Raw genomic sequence first — 10,430 nt, forward strand, 5'->3', positions numbered from 1 at the left:
TGCCACTTTATGGAGGATGACAGGTGGAGCTGGTTCCACCACGCCCGTCAACAGGATCAGCTCTGCTGTGCTGCCCAGACACAGTGCAGGGCCTATTTTCCTGAGTGTTGTGGCTCTTAAAGGGGAGGATCGACTCCCTCATCAGCTGGAGGCAGTAGGGAGGAGGGGGGAAAGCATCTTTCTCTTGCCCCCACCACCACACCACAGAGGAGGGAGGCTGTACCAGTTCAGGGCTTGCTCACCAGAGACCCTGTTTATAGGCTCAGCTCTATGGTGGTGCCCAGGCAAGGACCAGGGCCTGTTCTCTTGAGTGCTGCAGCTGGTGAGGGGTTGGGTCAGGGCCCCCACCTGCTGCAGGTGGCAAGGAGTGAGGGGAGGCATCTTTCCCTCACCACGTGGCGGTCCTGACCTGCCTTCCGATTCTCATGCTCTCAGGGCCAGCTCGCCCATGCCCCAGTGAATAGGGTCAACTTGTTATGCTGTCCAGATAAGGTGTAGGACCCTCTCTCCTGAGTGCTTCAGAGGGTGGGGGGCAGGACCAGTGCTCCTTAGTGTTGCAGCCAGTGAGGGGGCGGGGCCGACTCTGTAAGGCCCTAGCCTCTAAGGCGTTTGGTGGTATCGAGAGCCACAGACATCAACACAGACTGAGGTTGTGGCAATCAACCAGACATCACCATGGCGCTGAGTGGCAATCAAGCCACCCTCATCTGCCTGCTCCTCACCGCTTTCACCCCTTCAGATCTGTCTCTGTCCGCAGGACATGAGCCATTTTGCCTCTTTCTCTCTCTTTCATACCACACCATTCAGTTGCTCACCATAGAGTGCTCATCTGCCTGACACAAGGTGCCAAGAGGCCCGCGCTTTCCCCGTGGAGTCTGTGCAGAGCAGACTGCCCCGTGCCTGCGTGTGGGTCTCTCTGTTCTGCCCAGTCCATCACTGAGTCATTTCTTTCCATGTTTCTGTAACTTGGACTCAGTCCCGATAGGAGCTCAGTCTTGTTCTAGAAGCATGTATACTTCAAGGTGAGGTAAACAGCAAAGGGGAGGTTTGTTGGAAGGACGTGGGTGTCTTCTGGAACCCATGTTGGTCTCAGTCCTGGGGAAAGGGGAGCAGGTGGCACAGGGAAGGGAAGACCAGTCATACTCTATGCAATGCTGTCAGGGATGAAGTCTAAATTGTCACTGATGGATGGGCGACTCAGATGTGAGAATGAAGGCTCAGAGGAAGAGTCGGGGGAGGAATTCGATCCAGCCACCTCCTGGAGACCCTCCCTCTCTGAGCATGGCTGCACTCAGGGTGAGGCTGGGAACGCAGGCACTCTTGAGGAAGATTTAAGATCCAAACCCTTGATTAACATTTCAGTCTACTCGCTCTGTTGCGGCCTCCAAAAAGATGTCCTCAGCATGGCTCATACACTTACGCGGGGAGGTTGGAAGACACTCTATGCCCGCCAGGTAAACTGTATGCCCATGAAGAACAGTTGCTTGGGGCTCGAGAGATGGCTCCATGGGCCAGAGTGCTGACTCTGAAGGCACAAGGACCTAAACTTCAATCCTCAGCATCCACAGAACAAGCTAGGGGCTAGGCTCGGCTCTGTGTGCTGTGATCCCAGCGGGTAGAGGTGAGCCGCTCCTGAGATCTCACTGGTTATCCGCCCAAGACTGAACAGTGAGCTTCTGAGCCAGTGAGAGACCCTGTCTCAAGGAAATAAGGTAGGACACAATAAAGGAAGACATCTCTAAAAGTTCCACATACACACACGCATGCATGCACGCAAACACGTATGCAAGCATGCACGCACAGACACACACAAACACACTATATAAAAAAGAACATTTATTCAGGACTCAGGATGCTGAGGCAGAAGTAGCCTGGGCTATATGGTATACAGCGAGAACCTGTCTCAGGAAAAAAATTACGTAAGCTTTCAACAGTATCAGCTGATGGAGGAAGGCCATTGGTTAAGTAATAAAGAAACTGCTTGGTCTCATAGGTTAAAACATAGGTGGGTGGAGTAAACAGAACAGAATGCTGGGAGGAAGAGGAAGTGAGCTCAGAGACCCCATGCTCCCCTCTCCTGGGCAGACGCAATAGCTCTGCTCTCTGAAGCACACACGAAGGAGCAAGCCGCCAGGTCAGACATGCTGAATCCTTCCCGGTAAGACCGGTGCTACACAAGTTTATTAGAGATGGGTTGATCGGGATATCAGAATTAGCCAGTAAGGGCTAGAGTTAATGGGCCAAGCAGTGTTTAAATGAATACAATTTGTGTGTTGTTATTTCGGGGCATAAGCTAGCCAGGCGGCCGGGGTGCTGGGGATGCAGCTCCGCCACTCCTATTACTACAATCAGCTGTGATTGTTGTAAAACTGTGCTATTCATAGACAAACGCTAGCGATGAAATGGTAGCATAGCCATATAGCATAGCTATGGTTTTTCTTAGAGTCAAGTAGAATTTTTTTCTGACTTTATAAACAAGAATCATTTAAAAAGAACTGCCAGGTTTCTGATGAGAAGTAATCAAGACGACTTTAAAAAGAATAATAACAAGAAGGCCAGGCATGGTAGTCCATGCCTTTAATCCCAGCACTGGAGTAACAGAGGCAGGTGGATTGCTGTGAGTTTGAGGCCAGTCCCTTCTAAAGATTGAGTTTCAGGACAATTAGGGCTACACAGAGAAACTCTGTCTCAAGAAACAAACAACCAAGGTTGAGAAGAAAGCGGTAAAGATCAAGACGGATACTGCGGCCGTAGTGTGGGTTCCGTAAGATCCTTCAGGGGCCTGCTCACTGTGAATTAATGTCAACTCACCATGGAAGTCCAAAAAAGCACCCCTGCCTACTTTTAGATTCAGGTCTCGGCCACCAGTTTTGACCGACTCTTTGAACATGAGGCAAGAGCAGTTCTTAAACAAGACCCACAGTGGATTCAGGGACTTTGGCCCACAGTAGCACAAGGGGACCTGAACAGAGGCAGAGAGTGCCCTAGCAAGGGAGACTGTACCTGTGAGTCCAATCCTACTTATTTCTAGGAGGAAGGTGGCCAAACCCTGGGAGATGGGGTGGGAAGACTTAATCCTGAAGGGAGTACACCCATGGGGCACATTATGGATGCTCAGCCTAAAGCCTTGATCTCAAAAGTCCCGTTTCAGGGTGTTCCAAGGGAAACTTCTTGGACCTCTCTAGGCTATCCTGTTGGAACAATGAACACACCTACTGTACCTGACCTCCAACAAAACCTCTGCATCTTTGCCAAGGAGATGCTCATTTCCACTGAAAAGCACGCCCCCACCCAAAGCCATTCCACTTCCCTCATCGCCACCGCCTGCTGCTCTTTAACTGTGTTCCACTAAAATTGGGTGGGTGGGGCTTAGCTAGCTGCTGTACTTAGCTCGGGACTGGGCATGAAAACCTAGCTAAGTGAACTAGATGGGGCCCTATCTTTGCAAACTGCTGGGAAACCCAGAAAAGCGAAGGTGGGTATCAGATACCTGCTGCTTAGTGGGGTGGGGAGGGATTTGTGGGCGGGGGAAACCAACCACACCAAACTCTGGTCTAGGCGTGGCTCCGTGGAGGCTGGCTCTCAGATCCTCTTAAAAAGCGGCTTTTCTCCCAGGTCCCAGGATTAGCCGAGATGGGCAAGTACACGATCCGGGTGGTCACTGGAGACTCGCTTCTGGCGGGCTCCAGCAACCCGGTGCAGCTGTGGCTGGTGGGCGAGCATGGGGAGGCGGACCTCGGGAAGCAGCTGCGACCAATGCGGAGAGGGGTGAGTGCGGGCGACGGCTGGGCTCGCAGAGACCCTCAGGGGTCTTGGGGACTGCGGGGGAGGAAAGGAAGTCTGACCTCCAGAGAAGGCGGCCAGGGATAGTGTCAGGCTTAGGTGAACCTACTCCGAGGAAAGCTGACAGGGAAAGGAACGGGAGAAGCTCCTGGGGAGAAAGAGGGACGAGGATGAGTTACCTCTGGGGGCGCAGCAGGTGCACAGTTAGCTTAGAGCCCAACAGAGTGCCCTGTTCCTTCCTCGCCGCCACTTAGTTCAGGTCTGTTTCCTGGGGTGCTTCTTAGAAGCAAGAGGAGCCAAGCTTCTCTGAGGGCTTACTGACACCGCTGCCCTCACTGAGGACCCCAGACTTGCTGAGGAACTGTGTCCTATTCCACAGGAAACGCAGTTGGAGATCGACGTCCCCGTGCATCTAGGACGCCTCCTGCTGGTGAAGATGCACAAACACAGAGGCTTATTTGATTCTGACTGGTTCTGCAAGTGGGTCACTGTGCAGGGCCCTGGGACCCAAGGAGAGGTCTTTTTCCCCTGCTACAGTTGGGTGCAGAGCAACGAGACGATCTGTGTATCCGAGGGCACTGGTGAGGACTGTGGGGGTCCCGCTGAAGGAAGAAGGAGGTCGTTGGGCGTGCTATGGAATAAATAAAAGGAAAAGATTAGAGAGATGAGGGTGAGGGGAAGAGAGAAAGGATGAGATTGAGAAGGGAAGATGGAGCAACCCTGGCACAGAGCGGTGTCCTGAGAGCTCTTGTGTCGGCCTTTCAGCCCTGAAGGTGAACGACGACACTCGGAGCCTGTTTAGGAAGTATCGAGAACAAGAGATGGAGGACCGAAGGAAGCTGTATCAGTGAGTTTAGGAAAGCCTTTGATCGTCCTCCAAATCCGCACCCCCCTCCTCCCCACTGCCCCATTCAGGACTCTGTATTCGTCCGCTAGGTGGGGCTCCTGGAAGGAGGGGTTAATCCTGCCTGTAGCAGGGAGTACACAGTGGGACCTCCCCAGGAACCAGAGATTCATGGAAGATAAGGATTTCGATTTTTCCTTCACTCTGGTTAAAATGTGAGTACGTGGTTGTGTTTGCGCGGTTTCACCTAAGCTGCAAGGTGGCCGCTTGAGTGATCTTATATGCTGTTCTTTGCGCAGGTTGAAGGAATTTGCCATTAAGGGGACTTTAGATTTTGTAAGTTATGTACAAAAGCTGGAAGATTACCAAAAGATATTCCCACGTGGAACTACTGCTCTGGCCGGTCAGTTACCACAACTTCCCAGAGTCTCTACCCAGAATTCCAAACCAGGGATTTGAAAGAAGCGGGGAGAGGGTAGAAGATGGGAGGACAAATTTAGAGGTCACAGTGTTCTCCACCTATGTCCTTAGAGCGGATTCGTGAATCCTGGAAGGAGGATGCCCTCTTTGGGTACCAGTTCCTCAATGGTGCAAACCCCATGCTCCTGAGGCGCTCTAAGAGCCTTCCAGACCGGCTGGTGGTGCCTCCAGAGATGCAAGACTTACAGACCCAGCTGGAGAAGGAGCTCCAGGTGCTAACCGCCTCTCTTTACCGCCCCCCCACCGTTCCACCACTTTGCCTTCTACTCCCTCCCCTCCTCTCTTCCAAGTGTACCTCCATCATCTGTACCCCCCCTCTGCCTGCATCAGAGTCCCTTTGTAAAACCGATTTCTTTAGACTAGCCTGCAAAGTGATGGGTTTCCTCAGCACTTGGGATTTCTCAACTTTGGTACTATGTCATTACTACGACCTACATAACCCTTTGTTTTAGAGTACTTCCCTATGCAGTAAGGTTCTAGTAGTAGCCCCAACCGCTTACCTATTAGATGACAATAACACATCCTTTGTAAGTACCAAAAAATAATTCCAGACATTGCAAAATGTTTTGGGGCGATGAGGTGCAAAATTAGCCTGCGGTTGAAAGCCTTGATCAATATAGTCTTAGCTCTTTTTCTACCCTCTTTCTCGTCTCTACCTTCATCCTTTCCCTTCTCAGCCTTAGTCCTAAGAAAAAGCTTCTGGAGAGAAAACCCAGACTGAACAAGCTGGATGTGGTGGCTCTTGCTTATAAACCCAGCATGTAGGACGCAGAGGCAGGCGTAGCCACACGAGTTTAAGGCCAACCTGCTGTACATAGTGAGCTCCAGGCTAACCAGGGCTATGTTATAAGATCATGTCTCAAAGAGACTGTCCCAAAGAAAGGAAAGGAGGAAGAGGAGAAAGAGGATGGGGAGAAGAAGGAGGAGGGAAAGAAGGGGGAAGAGGGGAAGAAGAAGGTAAGAGAGAGAAGAGGAGGAGGGGGATTAAGTAGAGCCTTGAAAAAAAGACTTAATTTTTGGAGGAGGGAGTAAAGGAGCAATTAGTGCTACATTTGGCTAAAGCTTGTCAAGGGTGGGTGAGGACACAGGCTGGGAATTGTGGTCCATGGTAGAAGGCAGAAACTTCACCTCAGTGAGGTTCAAGCACCAAACGGCGCATCCGGGGCTTTACTTCTGGGGAGATCAGTCACGTAAAGTAAATTGTTGGGTGGTAGAGAGGGGATTCACTTTGGCAAGAGGGTTCAGATCTGACTCAGCCTCTCTGTCTACCCGTGACCCGATCCCACAGGCTGGAACTCTGTTTGAGGCTGACTTCTCCCTGCTGGATGGAGTCAAGCCCAACATCATCATTTTTAAGCAGCAGTATGTGACAGCTCCTTTGGTCATGCTGAAGCTAGAGCCGGACGGAAGGCTCTTGCCCATGGTCATTCAGGTACGAGGAACACATGACTTCCCTAACGTGGACTCCCTTTAGGGCTTTAGACACGCAGGCTCTCAACACCTATCCTCTCTCTTCCCCCTGCGCCAGCTCCATCCACCTCGACACGGATGTTCCCCACCTCTGCTCTTCTTGCCCACGGATCCTCCCATGGCCTGGCTCCTGGCCAAGATCTGGGTTCGAAGCTCTGATTTCCAGCTACACCAGTTGCAGTCACATCTGCTGAGGGGGCATCTAATGGCCGAGGTCATCTCTGTGGCCACAATGAGGAGCTTACCCAGCCTGCATCCCATATACAAGGTATGTCAGGGCATCTGCCCCTCTGCATCTGCTGTTCACAGTTCACACATACAACCCCAGGAGGCCGCTCTTCAGGGTCTGCTCTGCAGCATGTTGGGAGAAGCAGCCACCTTGGTCTCTGTGTGGATACATGAACACACACACACACATGCACACACACACACACACACACACAGACACATACACGCACACAGAAACCCTTCTATGGAAATCCTGAAGATGCGCTCTTGCTATGAACTAGGGAAAAAGTAAGAATAAGTTGTACATAGGAATTGCAATTCAGAGTGAGGGGTCATCTGAGGGGCAGGGAAGCGTGGGGACTCAGAACAAGTGATCCCTAGTGAGAGAGAAGGACTGTGGCTATGCTGGGTATTAGGTGTTACTGTAATACTAGAAAGTGATTAGCTTGTTGGGTAGGAGGAAGGGTGTGGGAGAAGACAAGAAAGCTGCAGTACTTGGAGAGGAGAAGTCAGAGCCATATACTTATAGACATCTGTCTGAGAACATTGAGAGGAGGGGAGTATATGAGGGGGAAGTTGAAGATACGGGAATCAGTCAGCAAGAAACAGAAGTACCTGAAATCACTGTACTGCAGGAATTTCTCTAGGATTTGGGCTTGGTGCCTCCGTAGTACATTTAACCTGAGACGTGACTCTAGTTAGCCTCACCTCTACAGAGCAGGTAGAGACGGAAGGAGCGACAGACGGACATCCACTGAGGTGAGGGAGCGGCAGAAGCTGTGAGTCATAGCACCCAGGAGAAGAAAAGTGTTTGAAGAGGGAGGCTGGTTATACCCCCAGATACAGCTGGGGAGCTCGCCCTGCTGCAGGGGAGGGAGCTTTGTCAATGTGGAGGAAGGACTTCCTCTGGAAAGTGGAGATGTCCAGGAGTCTGGCTGTGGGCTGAGTAAAACCTTCGAGTCATGAAGGGAGAGACTCCTCAGGATGCTGAGAAGGAGAAATGAAAGATTGAGATCCTTCTGTGAAGGGAGGGGAGGGGAGGGGAGGGGTGTAGAGTCAAGGAAGAGTTTTCTTCTACAGGGCATTGAAAACCTAGAGAGGGAGAGATGGGGGAGGCAGAGACAGAGAGACAGCGATAGACAAAGAGAGCCAAAGAGAGACAGTGGCAGACAGACGGGAGACAGACACTATGAGTCCTAGTCAAGGAGTAGGGATCCTACTTGGTTCTGGGGCATGAGACCAGTGATTGCTGGAATTATGACAGTGAACACAAGAGTGTGCAAATAAGTAGCGAGACCTTGACCTTTGACCTTGGAGGATTTTGGGAAGATATTTCTCTATCTCTCTTTACCCTGACCCTGTCCTCCAAAGGGAAGGACTCTCTGTCTCCTGTAAGCGTTCCTCTCCCTTCTCAGCACGGGTCTTTCCATTCCCCTTGCCCTGTGGATCCTGCCGTTTCTGTTGTTTGACTATATCTCGTTTCTTTTCCCATAACCAGCTCCTCATCCCCCACTTTCGCTACACCATGGAGATCAACATCCTGGCGCGGAATAATCTTGTCTCTGAATATGGGATTTTTGATCTGGTATGGAAAGGGATGGGTGAAGGAGGAGGGGTCTCTCAAGGGTATCTCCTCCGCCCATTCTTCCCCCCCCCAAACTCTGTTTTTCTCACTGAAGGGTGTCCTTCACTTGCCTCGTACTGGTCCCAATCTCTCTCCACCCTGTTCCCTGGCTTGTCCTCAGGTGGTGAGCACAGGGAGTGGAGGCCACGTGGACATTCTCCAGAGAGCCACAGCTTGTCTGACTTACCGCTCCTTTTGCCCTCCGGATGACTTGGCTGACCGTGGGCTCTTGGATGTGAAATCTTCTCTCTATGCCCAGGATGCCCTCAGGCTGTGGGAGATCATCAGTCGGTGAGGAGGACAAGAGAAGGAGAGAAGTGGGGGCGGGGCGGGGCAGCAGGTCCCAAAGGCCCTAGCCTGGCCCTGCGGCTGAGCACCCTCTCCTCTGGGGCGCAGGTATGTGAAAAGGATGGTCGAGCTTTTCTACAAGAGTGACCAAGATGTGAAGGATGACCCTGAGCTGCAGGTCTGGTGCAGAGAGATCACTGAGATCGGACTGCTGAAGGGCCAGGAGCGGGGGTAAGGCACAGGGTCCTCCCGAGTTACCTTGCGTCATTGCCCACACATCGGTCAGCGTTCCTCATCTGATACCCTGAAACGCTTCCCTAGCTGTCTCCTGAGACTCCAGAAGCCCCAAGCTCACCCTTTCCTGCAGCTCCTTTGCCTTCTCATCCTCCCACAGGCGTAGCTTCCGATGTTCCTAGGAGACACAACCTCACAGCAAGCTCCCTTATCCTCGGGCTCTTACAATCTTTCTGCCCCTCTTGGGGAAGAACCCTGAGCCTTAGGTGTGCGAGTTGTGTTGGAGATGTATCCACTGGGACTCGGCTTCAAAGCTCTGCATTTTGACTGGTTGTGGTTTTTTGTAACGGTCTCCATTCCACATCGCTTTCAGTGTACACTATCTGTGAGCCATAGGCTCTGGAGGCTGTGACTGGAACAAGGCCTTTATGTATCTCTATGTATTTTTGCCTGCCTGAGATCTGCCCCATATGCTGGTCTCAAATTTAACTCTCTTTATTTCCCCAGGTTTCCCCTGTCCTTAGAGTCCAGGGCTCAGCTCTGCCGTTTTGTTACCATGTGCATCTTTACCTGCACCGGTCAGCATGCTTCAGCCCATCAGGGTCAGGTAATCCACGTGATCAGCTTCTCAGGGGCTTCTGGGATGTAGGATAGGGGGAAAACATCACATGTCTGGGCAGTCGGCCTGAGTTTGTGAGTGGGTCTTCTAACTGCAGCTGGACTGGTATTCCTGGATCCCCAATGGCCCATGCACCATGCGGAAGCCCCCACCGACCTCCAAGGATGTGACAGAGAAGGACATAGTGGATGCGATGCCTACTCTCCAGCAGGCACGGATGCAGATGACATTCACCAAGTTCCTTGGCAGACGCCAGCCTGTCATGGTTAGACATAGATGCCTGGGCCCTGGCCTAGGGGTGGGAAAGGCAGCTTGGCCCAGGGCAGGATTCTTGCCTAAGAGAAGCCCAACGGCCTGAGTCATTTCATTTTCTCCCTTGCAGGTAGCCCTGGGGCATCATACAGAGGAATATTTCTCAGGCCCTGAGCCCCGGGCTGTGCTGAAGCAGTTTCAGGAGGAGTTGGCTGTCATGGACAAGGAGATTGACGTCCGGAACGCAAGCCTGGATCTACCCTATGAGTACCTCCAGCCCTGCACGGTGGAAAACAGTGTGACTATCTGAGAGGCCTCACCATCTCAGCCCCAGGGGAAGCCACGCGCTCTTTGTATCATCGTCATAGTCTTTCGTCCTTGGCCACATCCTTTGGTGACTAGATAACTGCCCATCACACAGTCCTGGGGAGTACACAGAGATCATTCCCATTGCATTTCAGAATCTGGAACCTTCCACAGCTGTGCTCTTCCTTAGCTTCAAATCCCTGTTACTCACTTCTCTTCCCCCACAAGGATCCGATTTATACATTAATTAAAGTCTGATTAAATGATAAAGCTTGGTTATTTAAAGTGAGGGAAAGTGAGGG

General features: G+C 51.8%; 1 protein-coding gene across 1 annotated transcript; it reads left to right on the forward strand.

The window, feature by feature from the left end:
• The first annotated feature begins 3,633 nt into the window (after positions 1–3,633).
• Positions 3,634–10,430, forward strand: LOC121456764 (polyunsaturated fatty acid (12S)/(13S)-lipoxygenase, epidermal-type). Its single transcript, XM_041665198.1, has 14 exons — positions 3,634–3,768; positions 4,163–4,364; positions 4,549–4,630; positions 4,720–4,842; positions 4,927–5,030; positions 5,159–5,319; positions 6,396–6,539; positions 6,636–6,845; positions 8,304–8,390; positions 8,551–8,720; positions 8,826–8,948; positions 9,459–9,558; positions 9,668–9,835; positions 9,953–10,430. The coding sequence occupies exons 1-14, from the start codon at positions 3,634–3,636 to the stop codon at positions 10,130–10,132; spliced, it is 1,989 nt and encodes a 662-aa protein (XP_041521132.1). The 3' UTR covers positions 10,133–10,430.

Source organism: Microtus oregoni, unplaced genomic scaffold (assembly GCF_018167655.1).
Source record: "Microtus oregoni isolate MIOR12 unplaced genomic scaffold, Mior012 000015F_ref0000493, whole genome shotgun sequence".
Taxonomy (NCBI): Eukaryota; Metazoa; Chordata; class Mammalia; order Rodentia; family Cricetidae; genus Microtus; species Microtus oregoni.